The following is a 19,789-nucleotide window of genomic DNA, read 5'->3' on the forward strand; positions in this document are numbered from 1 at the left end:
CAGGAGAAGTTCAGAAGGCTACATAGGCTACTTTTTATAGGTAATTATGGTTATACCCGAGCGAAGCCAAAATGCGCTCCGCTACGAGTAGGTCATTAAGTTAAATATTGATTTCTCACCTCCAATGTCCTAATTTTCTTACTATGAATAATAGAATATCAACGAAAGGTCAGGTAGTACAAAAATTAGCACAGGAGTTAGTGAATCCATAGAAGTGGCAGACATCGCCAACTATAGCTTGGGAGAAGGGTAAGCTTGAAAAAATTACTTGCCTATTTACGGGATAAAGATCATCCCGTGAATAGGCAACCGTGAAAAAAATATTTGATGCCTCTTCAAAGCACCTTACAATTACAGAATCAAATACTTGGGGAAAAGAATAAAATACCTTTGCCCAGCAGTGGGACGAAACAGATTTTAAAAAAACAGTGGAAAAAATCAGTAATTAACCAAAATATTTTCCAAGATTTATGTCATGGAAAATCTCTATTTCATCTAGCACTTTCCCGATTTCTTCCGCAGCCGTTGAGCTAATATTCAGTATATTGTAGCTGCTTTTCTCGATCACCGAGGATACCTAACCTACTATTACTGGGGTATTATGTAATCTGTACTACTATGATTATATTATTAGAGGATTAGGTTTTTTTTAGGTTTGCTTTGGAGGTTATTTTTCTAGCTATTGACTATTTTCCACAGCTAAGCAAAATTCTCCACGAATTTCTTCCAAGTATACGTACAGGTGTCATTTCTCTCCACTCCTTGTTAAACTCATTCAAAACATCTGACCAAAAAATTAATTCGAAAGGTAATTCTTAGAAATGTTAGATAAAATGTTGATTTACCCTGAAAAACACCACAGATTAAGACTGTAAGGCTTCTTCCGAAGCGCCAACCTCGAGCGGCGACCGGCTTCAGTACCCACCTCATATTTGTGTAGGCTACTATCAGAATTAACAACCAATGTATAAATAATTAATAAGCATTTAATTTCTTAAAGTGATTGGCGTGCATTATTTTTAAGTGAGTACTATATAATATGCATTTATATCCTACATATTACCACCATTCATTTTATCATTTCATATACTTTTCAACCTATATCAGCCGCTGCTGGCTATAAGCATTTCTTCGCTTCTTCCTACGGTCCTTGTCAGTCTTCTTACAATTTGCTTTTGTATTTTGAAACACCTATGCTGGAGAAATGGACAAAAAAGGAGGAGCCCTGGGTTCCGTCGTCCGAAGGATAAGAAAAAGAAACAGAAAACTGTCCGATACGAGAGAGATTTTCTCTGTACCTATTAAATCTCAATTAGTAGGTACTACCTAGATAATTTCGGAAACAAATCCACAAATAAGTACGCGAAAATAAAATAAAATACATAAGTATTGCTTTCCGAATAGGTACTTGGTCAGTCAAAAGTTTTTTTGTTGGAATGTGGGAACTTCCTGTGCTGTAAACAAAATAGTAATGCAAGGTCGCGGCCGAAATTAAAATATTCTTGTTGTCAAAATAAAATCCTATTACGATGTTATAATTTAATGAAACAAAAATAGATACGTCCGTTACGACGATGATAAAAAAGTGACTTTGATTCAAGCCGTCCGTTGAGGTTTTTTATTTGTTCAAACTAGTTCGAAGTTACGTCATACGATTATTTTTTGATAAACAATTTACCTATCAAATGTGAGTAATTAATTACTTAATTAAAGGATGAGTACCTATCTAAATTCGTACTTTTAATTCATTCGAGATCATGACCAAATTTATGCTGCAGGTTCTAGTGCCTTCATTCTCTCTTCTCATCAGAGCATATTCCCAGTTTCAGCCCCGGGACTGCTTTCCTATTTTTTCGTCTCTACCTGGAGGTAGATATTATTAAAATTAATAAAATTGGAATTTTATTACTATTTTGTAGCAACAGTAGGTAAAGAAACAATCTTCTTAGTAAATACGAGTATATATTTTTTAAGCAATACCAGTTTGGCAGTAATAATATAAATAAAAACATTTTTCATACTCAGAAAGTAGTGTTTGATCCGTATATATAAATCAATTCCTCCTAGAAATTAATTTATTTCGAACCTTGGCTAGAAATTATTTATATTTTATTGCCAACTTCATGTGTATGGTATTTATTTTTTAAATTATTACCTACATCAGAATATACCTAGAACCAACAGTCCAACATTGTAATATTTTAAGTAAGTACCTATAATATCGTGTAAATCTTTTGCTATAATAGCACTCGCAGACTTTAAAATTGACAGTTTAAAATGGCGGAATCGCAGCCAGAATGCCAGTTGCGTCGCCGACGTTCCTCGGGGAACCCCAATCTACCCCTCAACTTGGACGTGGGTTACCAGATAGATGAAGGAGGCCCAAGCCAGGGCACACCATCTCCCAACAAGGGCCCGCCCAGTACCAGACGGACCTCGCAGGCGTTGAGGGACTTTAAGAATAAACAGCAGTCTTTTGATATACAAATTATTCAGGTATTTGTCACATCACATTTCACATTTATAACACTATCCTTATCCATTACCTTGTCGTGTCTGTACGAACGCGATAAACTTTTAAACTACCAGACAGATTTTTGTACGGTTTTAACCAATACGTATAATATGATTCCTGAGGAAGGTTTACGTGTATTATGGTTGTGCCGTCTGAGGAAGAAATCAGGAAAAAATAGATAGATATAATGGAGGGCAAGGAGAAATCGATCTAGCTTGGTCACTTTGAAAATTCGTAAAATCTTCTCCTACTTCAATCCTAAAAGATAATACTTATTACCACAGATTATATAACACTTCCAGTACTACTTACTAATACCTAAGTAAGTCATTTAAAAATAAGTACCTACCGATTTTTTAAAGATTTGATACGTAACATAGGTAGAGTGCACGGGCGCCTGGCGTGTGACATAAGCTAGTTTAACATGTTATACTTGAACGAATTCTATTGATAAAATTAAGTGAGATTACAAGTTGTCTAATACCTAAATTTAAGAATTTAAAGGTCATTATCGTATAATTAAACCCATTGATCCAATAACGTAGGTACGGTTAACGGTTGAAACTCTTAATTTTCTTGAAACTTTGCAAGAATAAACTTACACGTAATTTTTAATTTCTATAAATATAGATATGTGGCCAAGGATGGATTTATGGCGAATATTTTCAATCAATTAATTCCCAAAAACCCAGCGCAAAGCCCAAGTATAAGATGGGTACCCATGGAATGTAATGCGACTTGAATTACTAGTAATTGATTATTTTTTAATAAATTGATTTGTTAATACAAATCACTAAACGAATTGAAAGAACGAAGTGAAATGGATAGATCTTTCCTCACACATTCGCTTTATTACAACTATAATATTGGTTCTGTCAATTATGTGTCTGAAATAAATGTTAATTTTGACATAAGGTTGAAGAATGCGAAGAAGAAGAAATAATAATAGACAGTGATGATGACGGAGAAGACAACGCAGTCGCCACCGCCGACCGCCCCGTGACCCCTACGCCTATACAAGACTTCGGAGCCAATGTCGTGTACGTCGAAGGTGAAGAATTATGTTTCTATTTGCATACTCCTTGCACTTTTGCCTTCACACATTTTTATGAAGACCTACTAATAATATAAAAAAGTGATAATTGCTCTACAGATTTAAATGATACATGGATTTCCCATACAAACCTAATCCAAAAATAATACTTATTCGAAACATAAATATTTCAAAATTACGTAACCTAGGTTCCTATTTTAAACATAGTTTCCAAACTTTTCACTCATTTAAAAATGTACCAAGTGTTTTTTTTTTTTGTTATATTTACTTTTTGAAATACCAACCTATAGGTAGTATTTTTTTTATACAAAAAACTAAAGAAAATCCGTAAGACATACATTTCAAGAGAGAAAATCTACGAGTACTATATAATAAACTTGACCTTATCTGTCAGTGCGTTTTACTGCTAACATCGTTGTAATAATGGAATAGTAGGTATAGGTACCCACATTAGTCATGCACACCGTACTTACCCACTATTCGTTGACAGACGTCGACATGCTGCCTAATAAGATTATGAGATAATTCTATTTGGCGTACCTACTTATTTTTTATATAGTTGTTGTGGACTTTTAAAAGGAATTTTCCTTTGGTAACGAGATCTAGTTGGTACCTTGCTTTTTAACCACAGATTTACATCAACGTTATAATGTATAATGTTTTTAAATTTGTGTTTCTAACGCTCTAGGCACTGCATGTATACCTAATGCTTATTAAAATTGTGTGCTAATCATATTAAGAACATTATATTGTTATATCTGGGGTACTAAGGATATTTGACATATGCAATGCATGTTTCAGGACCTCAGGTGTCAGATTTCTTGCAAGTGAAAGCGATTGAACACGATGCCTACACGGACGTGTCTGATGCTGACAGTGAAGAAGAAGAACAGTAAAATAAAATTATTATATTCGGATCACTAAAATTACTGGTAAAATTGGAATTTATTTATTAGTCTTTGTGGGTTGTTATGATTATGATATATATGCAGATGTTATGGATATATTTGAAAATAGCTATATTGATATTTTTCCAAATTATTGCCAGGATCGTGTACTAAACGTAAAATTCAAATTATAACCAAAATTTTGCATAGCCAATACAAATAACTATATTAGAATACCAGTAATTTTCTTGATATTTTTTAATATCATATTAATTAAGCATTTAAAGCATAATATTACCTAATATTAGTTCTAGTCGTAGCTGTATTTATATGAAATCTATTTATTTGTTGACTAAATAAAAGAACAATCACGAATTTTATTTTAAAAAATCTCTTTAGAGTTCCTGACCCTTGTAATGAATAATGAATCATCATGGCAACATGATGACTGTATTCTTCTTTGCGACTCAAAATGGCATGATTAAAATTTTACAGTTGTCGATCAATAAGCGGCAGTAGACAGTTAGGCCTTCGATACACTGCTTGTAGTTAAATTATAAAATTTGTTTTCAACAATCTATTTACATTTTAAAACATTAAAAAGTCCTTACAGTCGTATTCCTCATTACTGGGGGTCGTGGTAATTAATTCGAATGAAATACACACAATGATTCTGTTATGGTTTGCCATTGCATTCATTCTACACGCTAGATGATAAAATATCAACTGATGGGCAAGTTTCCTCAAGATGTTTTCCTTCACCGAAAGCAAGTGGTCTATGAAAACTACTAAGTATGAGTCAGATTGATATACACAGATAACACATGTGGTACGAGTTGGATTTGATGCTGAACCACCACTGCTTCATTCAAAAAGTACTTAGATTAAAAATAAAAACGTCACACGGAAGGCATAATCATTTTCTTACATTTTCAAAGCTCTATTGCACATCAACGACAAGCTATTTACAATATATTTTACGAACGTACACACTCAATTACATAAGTATTTTAAAATTCGGTCGAATTTCATTCATAGAAAACTTAAAAGTAAATAATTTTTACATTTGCCTTTTAAAAAAGGTTAGCATGTGATGTTTAGTGAAAAGAAAAGCAGATATAATGAAGAAAGAAAAAAAAATTTCAACAGACAATAAGATATAAGTAGTTTGCAACTTAAATCAGACTAGGAATTATCGTGTTCTCATTTACAGTATTCTCATGTACAGTCGGCACAAACATCCTAACATCGACGGAATGTTAGGCTTATACAAATTTGGCTATCATACATATTACAAATATTCATAACACTCCACAAAATGACTTAATAAAACGGGTTTGTTTCATTTTGACATAAATTCTTTAAATACATTTTATTATAATAGTGTGATTTAATCTGGCTATATCATAATAAATTCATACAAATAATGACTAAGATTATAATTCTATATTATTACATCTATACAAGTTTCATAATTGGAAAATGTCGGTGGACGGAGAAATCAAACTCCGGCGGCGCCGTGGAGTCCCTCTTGTGTCCACCCGCTAGTAATTTTAGCACTACAAAATTTGTTTTCGCTACTTTTAGGAGATCTGATACCTGAAAATAAAAATGGCTTAACTTGAGATACGTTATAAGTTGCCAGAAAACAAATTCAAATTTAAAACTCTTTATTCGACTTTCAATATAATGGTTTACATCACTTATTGACGTCAAAAATGTACTTAAAACTCGGACTTGATACCAAAACCTGATACACTTTATCTCCACAAAGTTTTACATACATATTGTAGGAGTATTGAGAAGGATCTTTCATTCCGTTCCAGTAGAAAATTCATCATCATCGTGATGATGATGAGTAGAAAATTGACACGGTCGAAGCCGCGGGCAAAGGCTAGTGAAATAATAAATATAATTATGAAATCTAAAATCAAAACACATAATTTATTTAGGAGCTTATCTATTCATATCAAAATGGATTCTCACCTCTTGATCTGGCGTTGTGATGGTTTCTAAAAGTGATCTCGCTTGCTGGAAGTGCTTACAGCCTCCGAGATACAGTATCACAGGATTTTCAAATCTGTAACAATGATAACTCTATACTACAGCGGCCAGTATAAAAATAATATGTAAACTGATTTTGTTCGGCTAGAATTAAAAGTAGCCATTATTAATAAAAATATATAAAAATAAGTTTACCTTATTTAACAAAAATAAATCAATAATCTTGTCACAAAAATGAGTGAGCAACTTCAAAATTTGTGTGAGAAGCTATGAAATTTTTAAAAACTATGACATTAGTGAAAAGCTGTGGCATTTATGGAAACTAGTATTAGCAAATCAAATTTCCGTAAAAGATAAATATAAGACATCTGTATCTGTAGCATTAACGCACTATTTGAAACTTGGTCAAGAGATATTGTAGTATTTTGGGACATTACTCACTGCAGCGGCTGCGTCATCTCGCAGAACTCGTGGTAGTGGACCTGAGGGGGGGTGAGCACGGAGAGGGGGGCGAAGCGGTGCTTGTACCGGACCGCCTCGTTGTCGAACGCGGACTGCGGCTGCCGGATCTTGCCTTGCAACTTGAACGCTACTAACGCCTGTTGATATAGAATGCAATGTAGTATAGCACTACGCTTTCTCTCTTTCTTGCTTTTTTTTTAGTTGCATTCGGAGATGTGACACCGCGAAGCTAGCGTAAGCGTAAAAAAATAAACCTTGAAGATTTATAGATACTGTTGTGATAGAAGCGGCCGCCCGCCTGACGGCAACCCTCTTTTTGAATGATATTGTTGCCTAACTACCAATGAATGAGCAAGAGTTCATATTCTGCACGTCATAGTGCACTACGTTATCGCCCAAGTTCGTCTTTCGACGAATATTGCTTTGTTATTATGAGCTTTGCATAAAGCAAAAATACAAAGTTCTGTATGTAGGTAATGTTATAAAATATAGTATCGTTGAATTATTATCCATAACACAAGACTCGAATTTTGGCGATAGTTTGTGATTTGTCCATAATCAGGTATATTTACTTAAAGAAAAACTAAATGCAACGTACGATCATCTTATGTTTCCGCAACGCTTTGCGCTAGCGTTTCATAACATTAACTACCATTAGATTTCTCACCTTGTAGTACCCCCCGCACATATTCTGCATAACTTGGCACATTAACCCTTCCCTGGCATAAGGCCTGGACCTTTTCTTCTGTTTCCGCGCGCCGCTCCGCTTCGAATCGGCTCGTCTCGTGCCTTCGTTCGCGAGCGTCTCCGCTCGTCCGAGAGCAGACACTAGCCAGCCGTATAGGAACTCGTATAGGTACCTAGTGGCAGATATACTTTTTTATTGTTGTGTATTGGGCGTGTTTTTTTTTGAAATCTTGTTATTAAAAGATTGAAGAAGACTTTCACGCAAAATACTGGACGGATTGTTACGAAATTTGGTACACGGGTAAAATATAACCTGGAATAACACATAAGGTACCTACTTTTTATCCCGAAATTCCCACGTGAGCGAAGCCCCACGGCGGAGCTAGTAGCAAATAAATTCTTTGAAAATTGAAAATAGCAGTCGCACATTTACCCGTCGCGTGCCGACCAGTAGCCGGCTACCGGATAATATTTATTTATGTATTGTCTCGAATTTTCAAAATATAAAATGAGAATGTGTAACTTTTGGACTTGAACATAATGAATTTTGTATTGTATAGAGACTCACCAGAAGATGTAATGGTACTCGTGCACGCTGTAGAGCTCTAGTTCGAGCCCGGACAGCAGATAGGCGATCATGACGCGCAACACGTGGTAGAGGATCCACGTGCCGAAGTATGCGCGGGGGGCGCTCCCCGCCGCGCCGCTCACTACTGCGTCTACGCTCTCCGCCTACAATGTGATTCTGAGTCTTAAACCCCGGCCCCGTTGCTCCGTCTTCCTCCACTGCGTCGACGGATCAACGCAGAAATCGCACGGTGCGTAGACGCAAGTCAATTACAAAACAATATATAAAATAGTATTTAACTGTTCCGTAACTGACTTGACAGACAACCACACGGCCGAAACTATTGAGCGCAGAAAGTTGAAATTTGATGTCCTCGAAATGCATTAACATATAGTAACAGTAAGTTTTAACTTTTTATCCCGAAAGTACCAGATTCCCCCAGGATTAGTTCAAAAAGTCTAATATTCAATGTTACTTTAAAAATAGATGTATGTACTGGGCACACCTAAAATAAAAAAAAAACACAAGTAAACGTTTAAACAATTGCAACGAATCATAAACTGCGGGGTGCAGGTAGTAAATAAATAAATATCACCTCATCCTGTAGAGTGGCGAGCTCGTCCAACAAGAGCGCCAACTTGTCCCGCTGCCGCGCGCGGTTGTGTCCGCACACCTGCAGCAGCACCGCGAACGGACGCACGCAACGCGCCAGGAAGTTCTCCACAAACTCGCGAGTCTTGAAATATTTCAACGTCATTCAAATTTAGACTTTAAACCAAGAACGTAGATACACAATTTTAAAAAAGTTAAACTGACAGAAAACAGCGCCCTTTTGTAGTACATAATCTTACTTTAATTTGGTTACATTTGTCACGTGCAAGCTACTGTCATGTATATAGGTAAATAGTCTTCCTGTAAGTACATACTATACATATATTGTTTGTGTCTTTTGATATGGATAAATGTCTATTTATCCATATCAAAAGACACAAACAATAAATAAATAAATAAATAAATAAATAAATATATTAGGACAAATCACACAGATTGAGCTAGCCCCAAAGTAAGTTCTAGACTTGTGCTATGTGATACTAACTCAACGATATAATATATAGATAAACATCCAAGACCCGGGCCAATCAGAAAAAGATCATTTTCCATCATCATGACCCGACCGGGGATCGAACCCGGGACCTCTCGGTTCAGAGGCAAGCACTTTACCACTGCGCCACCGACAATTCAGGTCGTCAATATACAATATATGTATAGTCAAAATAAAAAATCATTAAAAATAAAAATACAATATTAAAGTGTACATAACTATAAAATCATGTGCCGCGGTGATAGAAATGGCCAATATTTGTGCATATACTAATTAGACAATGAGCTGGGTATTGGTTTTCAGAAACCATCTGAGATATTAGAATACACATGTAAATAATGTTATAAATATAAATATAAATAAATGTTAGAAACGTAAAACAATAAAGGGATAAAATTTATCCCACTGGAAGCAATATCTGAAACTTTTCTATAACGTTCTATTTTAATTGACATTAACAAAATGTTTCCTACGTCATCTTCCGGTGTACGCGAGACGTGACCGTACCAGCGCAGGCGGCACTCCTGGAGTTTGTCACGGACATGAAGGCTCTAATACATCGCGTAATGACTGTTTATGCCAAAAATAAAAAAGAAGGATAATAAAATACCTGTGGATCAGATAGAATAGCTATGAATTAGATTTAATACCTGTGGATTAGAGACCATGGGCGATTTGGGCGTCAACGCGGGCGGGTTGACGAAGCTCCTGACGGACTCCCGGAGGATGTCGACGAACACGTGGTGCGGGCGCGGGGAGCCGGCCGCGGCCGCGCCCGCCGGCGGGCTCAGGTACAGCAGCTGCAGCGCCGAGCGCGACAGTATGCACGCGCGCAGGCGGCTGAACTCCATGAAGAAGTCCTGCGATTGGCATTTATGTACGTACCTATGTGGTGACTATTATGGTAAGTACATACTATCACTGGTGAATTTCAAAACCGTTTGAACGCGGCGTGTAGCGTTTCATTAGTGTCGCAATTTTTTTTTAAATAATGATTTTTTAAAATCAAACATATATAAAATTAACATTGTACGAGTACTTTACTAAAAATGGGATAATTAAATCGATTACTGTATATGGTACAATTTAATAAACACTAATGACAGCCCGCGGCGGAGTTCAAAACGCTCGTGAAAGTCACCCTCACACACTTTGTCGGCGTGGTTTAATGTATACCCATAGAAAATTACATTATCATAGCACTGATCGTTTTTGAGCTAGACCGCGGACAGACGGACGCACATGGCGAAATTATAAGGGTTCGTTGACTGTAGGATTGCTGAAGCCTAAAAATAGCTGTTTAATAACAAATTAACAATGAGCATATTTTAGAAAACAGGGGCAGAGAAAATTTTAAATCTCTAAGATTAGAATCTGAACGCTTTCTCGGTTTCTTCGGAGCCATAGAGCGTCGGAGCCCAGGTACCGTTTACTTAGTTTTCTCCTGCACTTTGCACGGTCTTTGGATTCCTTAGTTGTCAAACCTGTCAGTCTGCCCTTTTCCTCTGACTTTGGTACCAATAATACTTTTTACACAACAACCAAGCAAATAATATACAAAGCATGAACGGGACACGACAATACAATGTGGAACAAATCAGAGTCTTTTAATGGCTTACCAGCGCAGTATGGAAGTTGGTACACGAAGTGATCTTCCACGCGTGGCGTAGTCTCGCGATTTGCTCGTCGAAATACTGCAATGCCTCGGCTCGCGGCTTGATGCGGGTGTACCGCGGGAACGTGGGCGGTAACAAGCGTTGGTTGATCATCGGCTCGAAGCCCATTGGGTTTGGGGAGTCAGCTGAAATAAGAGAATCTTCTAGTCCTATAGATCTAGCTGTTGCTCGCGCTTCGCCCGCAGTAGCCTATGTTTGACCCCGGGTCGTTCATCATATCTATTCCAAATTTAATCAAAATCGGCCCAGAGGTTTAGCAGTAATAGCGTGACTGAAAGATATTCGTATTTACAATGTTGTGTATGAATTTAAGTGACGAAGCATGTTGCAGATATGAATTAAACAGAAAGCGCCTATCATAAGAAGCATCATCAATTATATCAAATTTATATGTAAAAGATAAACCACCATAAATTTAGGCGACTTGAATAAAATCAGACGTCAGGGTTAAAGTAAGTACCACCAGCAATCAGATTATTATCTACTAAATAATACATTAAAAAAAAAAAAAGCTGAATGCTTCCTACCGCACATTCTTTTTTTTTTCTTAGCTCCCAACCCAGCATGAGAAAAAAGTTGTTCAAAAATCGTGTATCAACTTACAATTTTCCACAGGCTGTGTTCCTTTCCAAGCGGTCTTGATGATGACCTTCATCATCTCTGAGCAGCCGTTGAGCAAGGCGACGCAGTCCGCGCCAGACTGGGAGTCCTTCTTGGTGATGAGCAGCAGCGCTTGATAGAACATTCTGGTGAACCTGATTCTGGCTGCTAAGGCCGTCCATATGTTGTTCGCCTGGAAATATAAAGATGTCGTTGTAGCCCGCGGTAGCCTATGTCTGATCTTGTGTCATTAACCATATGTATTTAAATTTAATAAAAAACCGTCCAGCAAATGTGGTGTGTGGTTGTGCTTTAGAATAGGACCATTTAATTCCTCCCGTGGATGGAGCATGAGGCGACTGAGACTCCTTCCAAGGAGCATTGAAATCAGGCAGATGACAAGTTATAAATTTGCAACCTAATCTTTAAAATTTTAATCATAATTTAAATGACATCGACTTTTATTACTAGTTTATGTTGGTGCCGCCATCTGTGTCGATCTTTACGTTTCCTATTAAAACTATGAAGAAATTACAACAAAGGTACCTCATCATCTGTACTCCTAGCCCTTTTGTTTAACTCTTCCTCCTGTTCCCGGAGCAAAGCGATGCACTTCTGTTCGCTCACTTCCAAGCTTGCATCATAAGTGTTACCTGACATTGGGTTCGAGCCCAAACGATAACCGTAACCCATTGGTTGGAAATCTTCCTCTTCAAATACTTGTGCTCTAAAATGGAAATTATAATAGTTACTGTCTTTATTTCGTCTAGGAAATACAGACAAAATGTTTTTAAATGATAAATTTAATGATTTAATTTTTTAAATGATAAATGTAACATTTATCATTTAAAAAAAGGGCTATAAAGCCACAGAATATCCTTGCTAGCTGAGAACGACGAAAAAGTGGCCGCCACAACAAGATTGTCGGACAATCTAGATACAATGGATAAGTATAGGAAGAGTTACCCAACGGATAGGGATGGATAGCAACGATGGATGCCAGCAGTTGGACATAAAAGATTAATAAAAAAAAATCATTTCACACATGGCTGAGTAAGTCAAATCTTAGATGTTTGTACTCTGTGATAAATCATAGCACAATTTCTTGAAGTGATGATAAAAATACACTTACTTGTTTATACATTCTCTTATACAATCCAGCAGCTTATAGATAGCAATGCAATATGCTTTCAATGTCTTATTTACAATCATATGCGGCTGATGTAGGTAAAGATTTGTGAAAACAGTCTGCGCAAGGGAGTGGCCTTCTAACCATGACACTATGCAGGACATGGTAGCATCTATTATGCCAATCAGTTCACTTGGCTCCAAGTCATCTATCTTGAGTTTGCCAGCCTGAAATAATAGATTTAAATATTTTTTTAACTATCTAACTGGAATAAAATAACATGGCCAATAAAATTTATCAATAATGTGCAGCAAGAAACAATATGGGAAATATACATTTTCATAGAATTTTTTATTTTTATTGTTTGTTACATATTATGTACTTGTAAGACGTTAAAATTGAATTACATCTGTTTGTCTATGATGAAAGAGATAAATAAATCAAAATGCAGATGAATTATTGAAATGCAGCACAGTTCAATTGGGATTGGTATTTAAAAAAAATATTTATGGTATGAATATGTGGTGATGCAAATCAATTTAGGTCTGTATCTGGATCACATTAAGAGATGATGATGAGCCCCCTGGTGTGATAAACTAAGTTCAATAAACAGTGAGTTTGATCCTTTTATTTTGCCAATAATATAACAGCTTATAAAATGTAATAGTTTATGTGTACCTCAACAGCCTGCTGGAAGTTGAGTGGCTTAGGACTCCCGCGATTACACAGCATGCCTGCATCCATTTTTGGGTCCATCATCTCAATGGCAGACATGGCTTCAAACAGACCAAATAAATGGCCATCGTGTAACAATTCTCCAAGCTCAAGATCTGTAAATAATATAATTATTTACTGTTAAAAAACCTGTATTAAAATACCTAATTAATGTTTATGGAATGAAATAGAACAATACAGAGGGTACCTAATAATAAATATGGTATTTACCTTGAATATTCTTGAAGAAATCTGATGTTATGTCAACCCAATTATAGGTGACTTCTGGTGATGTTGCCAGGGAATCCATGGTCCTAAAATTCAGTTAATAGAAATAGTTGTAGAATCCAAAATATAGTTCATCATAACAATACTTTTTCTAATAAAATATTTCAACTTCCTTACTGCTTTCTTCTAACTTTAGAAAGGATGAAGTGAGAAAATATAGAGAAACATAACTACAATGACCATAGTACACCCAACATATCTAGTGAAAAAATAGCTAAGCACCCTGAGAAGCAAACACACTGCAGAATGGGAAAATTTGTTAAATACACTACACTACTCCATCATAATAAACCAAATCAATATTATATGGGCAAATCACACAGATCGAATTAGACCCAAGTAAATTTGTAACTTATGTTATGGGATACTAACTCAATAACACAGACCAAAGTCATTTGAATTTTTTTTTTAAATCTACAGGTACAGAAAGCTTAGTAAAAGCAACACAACAAAAAAAACATAAAATTATTATGATTTAACAATACCTATATAAAAAATATATTAGATAATGGTTTACACTAACTTTAGAAAATAAGAAAATTATGTACGTAATTGATATTATATAGGCAGTCAAAATTTTCACAAATAATATATTACAAAAAACTATGACCTAATAAATGAAATGAAAATAAACACAGATTGAAAAATACGGCCAGAAAACCAAGTCTCATGCACAAATTTACTAACCCGTCACCATCGTAATAATCATCGCTATCACCCATTTGAAAAATGTTGTTGGATCTATAGATGTAAAATAATGAAAATTACCATCAGATTAATATAAAAATTCAATTATATTTTGTAAAATTCGGCACCGAATTCACGAACTCACCTTGCGTCTTTTTTCTCAAATTCACAATGACAACATTGAGTAAGACTGACAGTGACACTGAAAGAATATGTCAAACCGTAAATGTAAAAAACAAAAGTGCGTTTTGTTTTTTCATTGATTAAACTTTTTGTGGTTCCGTTACAATCCTCTTATTCATACATCTACAAAAACAGCTTGTTTATTAACTGTCTAAATTTTATCGACATATGTGTCTGAACGTCTGAATGGGACGAAAGCAACGGAAACTGGAAATTAAATTTCATCAAACTCATTCGTGTTCAAAGACCAAGACAACTTGGAAAAGTAGACACATACAAAGTAGTAAAATATTTATGAGTCCATTGCTATAATAAAGTTTTTTTGTTTTGTTTTTTCAGTTTTTATTCCCACCTGTTACTCAAACTAATAATGTAGGCGACTAGAATATGTAATGCGCCGGCATTTAATTACACACACTATCGTCGAACATTGTGTAGTTTGTATGAGAGCTTTATTTACCGCAATGAAAACCCAGCTAGTTATAAGTATACCAAACCCACAAAGTTTGGCGATAATATACTTAATGATAATAGTTAAAAGGTTTGAATGCAATGAAACACGACATAAAAATTAAATATATTTAACGCTAACATTGAACATAGAGGTGGTTGTCTGTATAGTGTCTGTGACCGGGTCATACACGTCGGCTCCCGGCTGTGTCTGCGTGTTGCCGTCTTCTGTCATGACATTAGTTTGGTTGCTGGGCTTCGATAGGCTAACTCCATTCAAACCCATGTCCATGCAATCGAAGTGAAGAACCTGAAATTTTGGAGATTTTATATATTTTTAAAGGAAGAAATGGCGCAAAGTATCCTTCCATTCCAGCGAGTTGTGTCCGCTGTTGCTATGGGAAGAGGTTGGGGAAAGACCTTATCCCAGCATCACATAGGTCATATATAAAAACACGTATTGTACTCCGGAAGTGCCGGCCGAAGTGAAGACTTGAATATGCATTTTTGACATCTTACGAATTTTCTATCAGGCCATCCCGAAGTTTACGCTTCAAAAAATTATTTCACAAGTTATCGATTAAATGCAATAATTCTTCTATATGACTATCAGAATCAATGAAGCCAATGACAGTTCGGTTGCAGCAGCAAACCTTACTTGAACCTTACTATGAATTACCTTACTATGTACTTACAAGGACTGGAGCCTTATCAACCCTGGTGTCCATGTCCATACACATGTGTAGCATTTGCTCCACAATGTTGATGTCATACAGCCGCACGCACATGTCGACCAGCCCCGGTGGTAGGTAGGGGACCGGGATCGGCACGCAGAATGGTGGTGGATTGCGAGCTGGAATCACAAACAACAAATAAAGTCGGTAAAACTACCTACAAAAGAATAATTACAAAAATTATAATTATAAATAATAAAGAGATTCCATCGTCGCCAACGTAATAAATTCATTGTTTGTAATATTTATTAAACAGTAAGTACATACCTACCTAGGTATACTGCTTCAGGAAAATTACATGTGACATAAAAAAATGCACAAAAAAAAGTCTACTCAATAGCTACGTAAATGGATATGTACTCGTAAAGAAAGGTAAAAAACAACACAAATATGGAAACAATTTGAGATCTCGGTGTCAAGTATTGTTTAGGCAATTTTTGAATATCATTTACAACGGATATTTTAGAGATATTTCTAAACATTGTTAAGGTGACAGCGAACGCTTGCCCACCTGTCAAATCTACAAAATTTTAAGTTCATGTGTCGTTTCTTGACTCCTCGACCGAAATTTCTATTCATAAAGGAAGGAATGTGAATTTTAATGTTAGGCACTTTAAAAGTTGAGTTTATGAGGGACATTTTATTTACTCAAACTTGAAGTAGGTACTTTAACAACTTACCGGAAAAAGAATTGCGATACACACTATCATTGTTCATTTTCACTTCCAAATCCAATACGGACTCCATCGGCTCGTATGTAAAAATAGCACATGCTGAAAAAAAATGTTTCTTATAAATGTTGCTTATGCTAGTTAAAAAAATATGCTATATCTTATGTTTTTCAAATTGAATCATACATAGGTAACTCTATCAAGCTATGGTCTTGAATTGTGCGTCCAATCTGTGGCTTATATTAAAATCTGTCCCATTTCCCGCTACGTCTCCCACTCCCGCTTTCTGCAACGTCGTCACCGTCCTATTTTCCACGACGTATTACGTCCCGTGTATTAAACCAGAAACGTAAATTAAATATTTTACGGGTCTCTCTTTAAAAATAATGAAGTTTCGTATTAAATGTTCACCCCTACATCATTCCCCTAGACAAAGCAATTTTCAAAAAAATTATAATACCTTATTATATTTTCTTCTACTTCCTCTTACAAAACATTTCAAATTATTTTCTACAAAGAGTGTGTTTATCAATTTTCAGCTTTTTATCTTGAAAATTGTATTAAGGTCCCATACAATATTGTATGGGACTAACAAAAGTTAGTCCCATACAATCTTAGATAAATTATCATTGATGAGTGAGTCCTTATATATATTTTGCGACTTACTACAACTCTGCTACCCAATAATACTATGTCAACTAAACTAACTATGCCCTCTTAATTTTAAATAAATAATAATAAAACTTTAGTCAGGCCCTTGCTATACATATATAGCATGGGAATGGGCACAAACTAGCTAAGACTTAAGACCTAATACTTTAAGTCCATTTTACTTACTTGTTCTGTCAAAGTTGAAGGTTTCGATTCTTACGCCTGTACAGCATGAGCACCGGTAGCCATCACAATTACACTTCCCGCCGGTAAATGGAAGTCTCAACAGCCACCCAGGCCTGTACCATGGACGGGGCATCAAGTTTCGAATGGTCTGGAATCATGCAGATACAGTATCACATCTTTATCCCCTATACAGACAGGCGGGGTAGACAGATCCATGAGGTATAAACTCGTTAACGGTTTACACAAGTTTAGCGGTATAGCGATCTTATTTGTGGACTTTTCTGATCATCATTGAAAATTATAATTCTACTCATTACAATTACAATAGCCTCGATTGCGAACTTGTATGCGGGTAATTAGATGATATCTAATGTACAATTACATAATAAATATAAACATAAATGACTGTATAACGGTATGGGACACCGCAGTACCATACTTTAACTATAAATTAATACGCACTTATCCTGAAGGGCTAGACGACGTTCTATTTGGGGACACCTCAAAGTAAATTTATTCCACAGATTAGTGCATAGCACAAAACGTTACGTGAAAATCCGTCATTGAGCGCCATCAAACCAAATCAAATCAACAAGACTTATGAATTTAATCACATAAAATAGAGATTGGAGCCTCGATATTTCAAATCCAGTAATTTTAAACTAAAGAAAAATATTAAGGATATTAAAAAAACCACTTAATATTTAGTTACTATTATTTAAAATTTTGTGGAAGGAACGTAAAAGATAGTATTAAAATAAATATATATATACTTACCTCATTTGTGTTCACATCATAGTATATAGAAAAATCTGCTACATCCATAACATTTTCAGCCTTACTTCGTTTCGTTAACTCTGCATTTTTATTTCTTGTAAGTCTATTTTGTTTGTATGCTACTGAAGAATCTGTAACGTGCGTATAATAAGATTATAAAAGTAAACTTCCAAAAAATATTAATTTAATTATAATGACACAAGTTTTAAAAATTTGCTTACCTATAACACAAGCAACACAACACGCGACGAGTAAAACCGAATTTGTTTTCATTTTTAAATAGCTATTGTCTCTAGGGAGACTATACAAATGACCGTGCGTTAACTTACTAACTATAACACTAACTGTTAAGGTTTAAAAATGATTTGTATTCACGTAATGCCGCGTTAGTAGTGCGGGACTTTCTACAGAGAAATCCTGAGCGCATTCGGTACGGGTGCGCGGGCGCATCGCTGCAATCATCTTCAATTTCACGCTGGATGCTACTTCCACACGCTATCATCATGGAGGGGTGATTTTCAGTAGTGAAAGTAACACTATTAATAATTGGAAAATAAATATATTTCATAAATAAACTTATTAACAACAAATTATCTATTAAATTTAATTTGTTCTTGTCATGTAATCTTGCATGTTATATGCTGATAATAATAATGCATGACAATTAGAAATCGGCTATTATTATTAAATTATCATGCGTAGAAATTACTATTTCTTTATGGTTTGTGATTTTTTCTCTTTAGAATTGACTTGAAGAGATCCCTTCATGGAATACTTACCTAAGTTTTCTATTCTTTATTAATGTTTTTGTGCAATAAATAGATATTTTAACTAGGACGAACTATACGAATGCTTTCTATCTGTCAAACAAATTCAGCAAAGATTTGACCACATTTTCATCATAATCTTCAAGGTCGTCTTCCCCAGCATCGATGACTGCATCGTAGCCGCCTTGTGGATTCACAACCACCAGGCCGTCGCTTTCTCCAGGCTTTACCATGGCTAATCCGTTTGAACCCATCCTGAAATTATATTTCAATGGTACTTAAATAATACTTAAATAAAACGCCTTGTAGTTGCCTTGTGTTAATGATACGCGTACTTATTAGTGGGTGATAAGATCAGATCTGATCATTATGATAATACATAAACTAAACGATGCAGTTGAATCGTTATACGTAGATTCAAAGTTGGAAAGTCCATTTAAAAAAGTAATAATATTGCAAAAATAAACTCAATTAAAAAAAAAAAACTTAAATTTTGTTACAACTTAATGAAGTCTACATAGCTTTCATTGCGAACATTTTACCTAGTTGTGACTATGACTGTTATCATCATGAGCAAGAAAAAGCTACCATTAGGTACAATTCATCAACAAAAACATTGATAAGAAAGTAGTAATCAAAACAAATACATCTTTCGCAACAAAACAAAAGAAAGTCTTAGATACTTGCTATTCCTAAGTCGTTAGTCATTATGGAATGCTTACATACAAGTAAGTTACACAACACCTACCTCAAACAATCGAAGGCCATATTAAACAGTTGCAAGGATCGCCATGATCCGTTCATAGCCAAACAAAAGTGAAAGTTCCTACCAGGAAAGTAAACATCATAAAATTTCGCACACACTTTCAAGTTCGGCAGCCTTGGCGGACTTACGCATATTGGTTTAGGGTTTTTACCTGAAAGTAGAATAATAACATCCGTATAATTACACAACGAACACTTACCAAGTAATATTAACTTTCATCGGTTCGAGTTT

The 19,789-nt window shown here is 35.5% G+C and overlaps 3 protein-coding genes across 11 annotated transcripts; 1 reads left to right on the forward strand and 2 right to left on the reverse strand.

The window, feature by feature from the left end:
* The first annotated feature begins 880 nt into the window (after positions 1-880).
* On the forward strand, positions 881-4,831 carry LOC128676114 (uncharacterized). 5 transcript variants are annotated; one of them, XM_053756088.2, is made up of 5 exons: positions 899-1,023; positions 1,779-1,869; positions 2,272-2,496; positions 3,431-3,566; positions 4,371-4,831. In XM_053756088.2, the coding sequence occupies exons 3-5, from the start codon at positions 2,278-2,280 to the stop codon at positions 4,463-4,465; spliced, it is 450 nt and encodes a 149-aa protein (XP_053612063.1). In that variant the 5' UTR covers positions 899-1,023; positions 1,779-1,869; positions 2,272-2,277; the 3' UTR covers positions 4,466-4,831. The 5 variants fall into 5 exon arrangements, with proteins under 5 accessions (XP_053612045.1, XP_053612037.1, XP_053612063.1 ...); XM_053756097.2 differs by having other exon boundaries at positions 912-1,023; positions 1,824-1,869; XM_053756070.1 differs by lacking the exon at positions 1,779-1,869 and having other exon boundaries at positions 881-1,023; positions 2,256-2,496.
* A 531-nt stretch (positions 4,832-5,362) lies between these two features.
* Positions 5,363-14,580, reverse strand: Naa35 (N(alpha)-acetyltransferase 35). Of its 5 annotated transcripts, XM_053756016.2 has the most exons (15): positions 14,519-14,568; positions 14,374-14,427; positions 13,630-13,712; positions 13,363-13,514; positions 12,688-12,911; positions 12,102-12,282; positions 11,559-11,748; positions 10,899-11,095; positions 9,930-10,139; positions 8,773-8,913; positions 8,178-8,341; positions 7,590-7,782; positions 6,902-7,059; positions 6,443-6,536; positions 5,363-6,055 (listed from the first exon to the last, which is right to left on the reverse strand). In XM_053756016.2, the coding sequence occupies exons 2-15, from the start codon at positions 14,406-14,408 to the stop codon at positions 5,915-5,917; spliced, it is 2,163 nt and encodes a 720-aa protein (XP_053611991.1). In that variant the 5' UTR covers positions 14,409-14,427; positions 14,519-14,568; the 3' UTR covers positions 5,363-5,914. The 5 variants fall into 5 exon arrangements, with proteins under 5 accessions (XP_053611991.1, XP_053611977.1, XP_053611986.1 ...); XM_053756002.2 differs by lacking the exon at positions 14,374-14,427 and having other exon boundaries at positions 14,519-14,580; XM_053756011.1 differs by lacking the exon at positions 14,374-14,427 and having other exon boundaries at positions 10,899-11,080; positions 14,519-14,579.
* A 541-nt stretch (positions 14,581-15,121) lies between these two features.
* On the reverse strand, positions 15,122-18,884 carry LOC128676105 (uncharacterized). Its single transcript, XM_053756051.2, has 6 exons — positions 18,247-18,884; positions 18,026-18,156; positions 17,249-17,396; positions 16,421-16,513; positions 15,702-15,859; positions 15,122-15,316 (listed from the first exon to the last, which is right to left on the reverse strand). The coding sequence occupies exons 1-6, from the start codon at positions 18,296-18,298 to the stop codon at positions 15,128-15,130; spliced, it is 771 nt and encodes a 256-aa protein (XP_053612026.1). The 5' UTR covers positions 18,299-18,884; the 3' UTR covers positions 15,122-15,127.
* Between the last annotated feature and the right edge of the window lie 905 nt (positions 18,885-19,789).

Source organism: Plodia interpunctella, chromosome 2, assembly GCF_027563975.2.
Source record: "Plodia interpunctella isolate USDA-ARS_2022_Savannah chromosome 2, ilPloInte3.2, whole genome shotgun sequence".
Lineage (NCBI taxonomy): Eukaryota > Metazoa > Arthropoda > Insecta > Lepidoptera > Pyralidae > Plodia > Plodia interpunctella.

Excerpts from the sequence above, each read along its gene's own strand:
- Naa35 (XM_053756016.2), bottom strand. The coding sequence starts at position 14,408 with ATGGGTGATAGCGATGATTATTACGATGGTGACGG. Across the intron at positions 8,342-8,772 it reads TCGCCACTCTACAGGATGAG|GCGGAGAGCGTAGACGCAGT; the intron begins GTGATATTTATT and ends ATCACATTGTAG. Across the intron at positions 7,783-8,177 it reads GAGTACCATTACATCTTCTG|GTACCTATACGAGTTCCTAT; the intron begins GTGAGTCTCTAT and ends ATCTGCCACTAG.
- LOC128676105 (XM_053756051.2), bottom strand. The coding sequence starts at position 18,298 with ATGAAAACAAATTCGGTTTTACTCGTCGCGTGTTGTGTTGCTTGTGTT. Across the intron at positions 17,397-18,025 it reads ATGATGTGAACACAAATGAG|ACCATTCGAAACTTGATGCC; the intron begins GTAAGTATATAT and ends GCATGATTCCAG. Across the intron at positions 15,317-15,701 it reads TTGATAAGGCTCCAGTCCTT|GTTCTTCACTTCGATTGCAT; the intron begins GTAAGTACATAG and ends CCAAAATTTCAG.
- LOC128676114 (XM_053756070.1), top strand. The coding sequence starts at position 2,278 with ATGGCGGAATCGCAGCCAGAATGCCAGTTGCGTCGCCGACGTTCCTCG. Across the intron at positions 2,497-3,430 it reads TTGATATACAAATTATTCAG|GTTGAAGAATGCGAAGAAGA; the intron begins GTATTTGTCACA and ends TTTTGACATAAG. Across the intron at positions 3,567-4,370 it reads CAATGTCGTGTACGTCGAAG|GACCTCAGGTGTCAGATTTC; the intron begins GTGAAGAATTAT and ends TGCATGTTTCAG.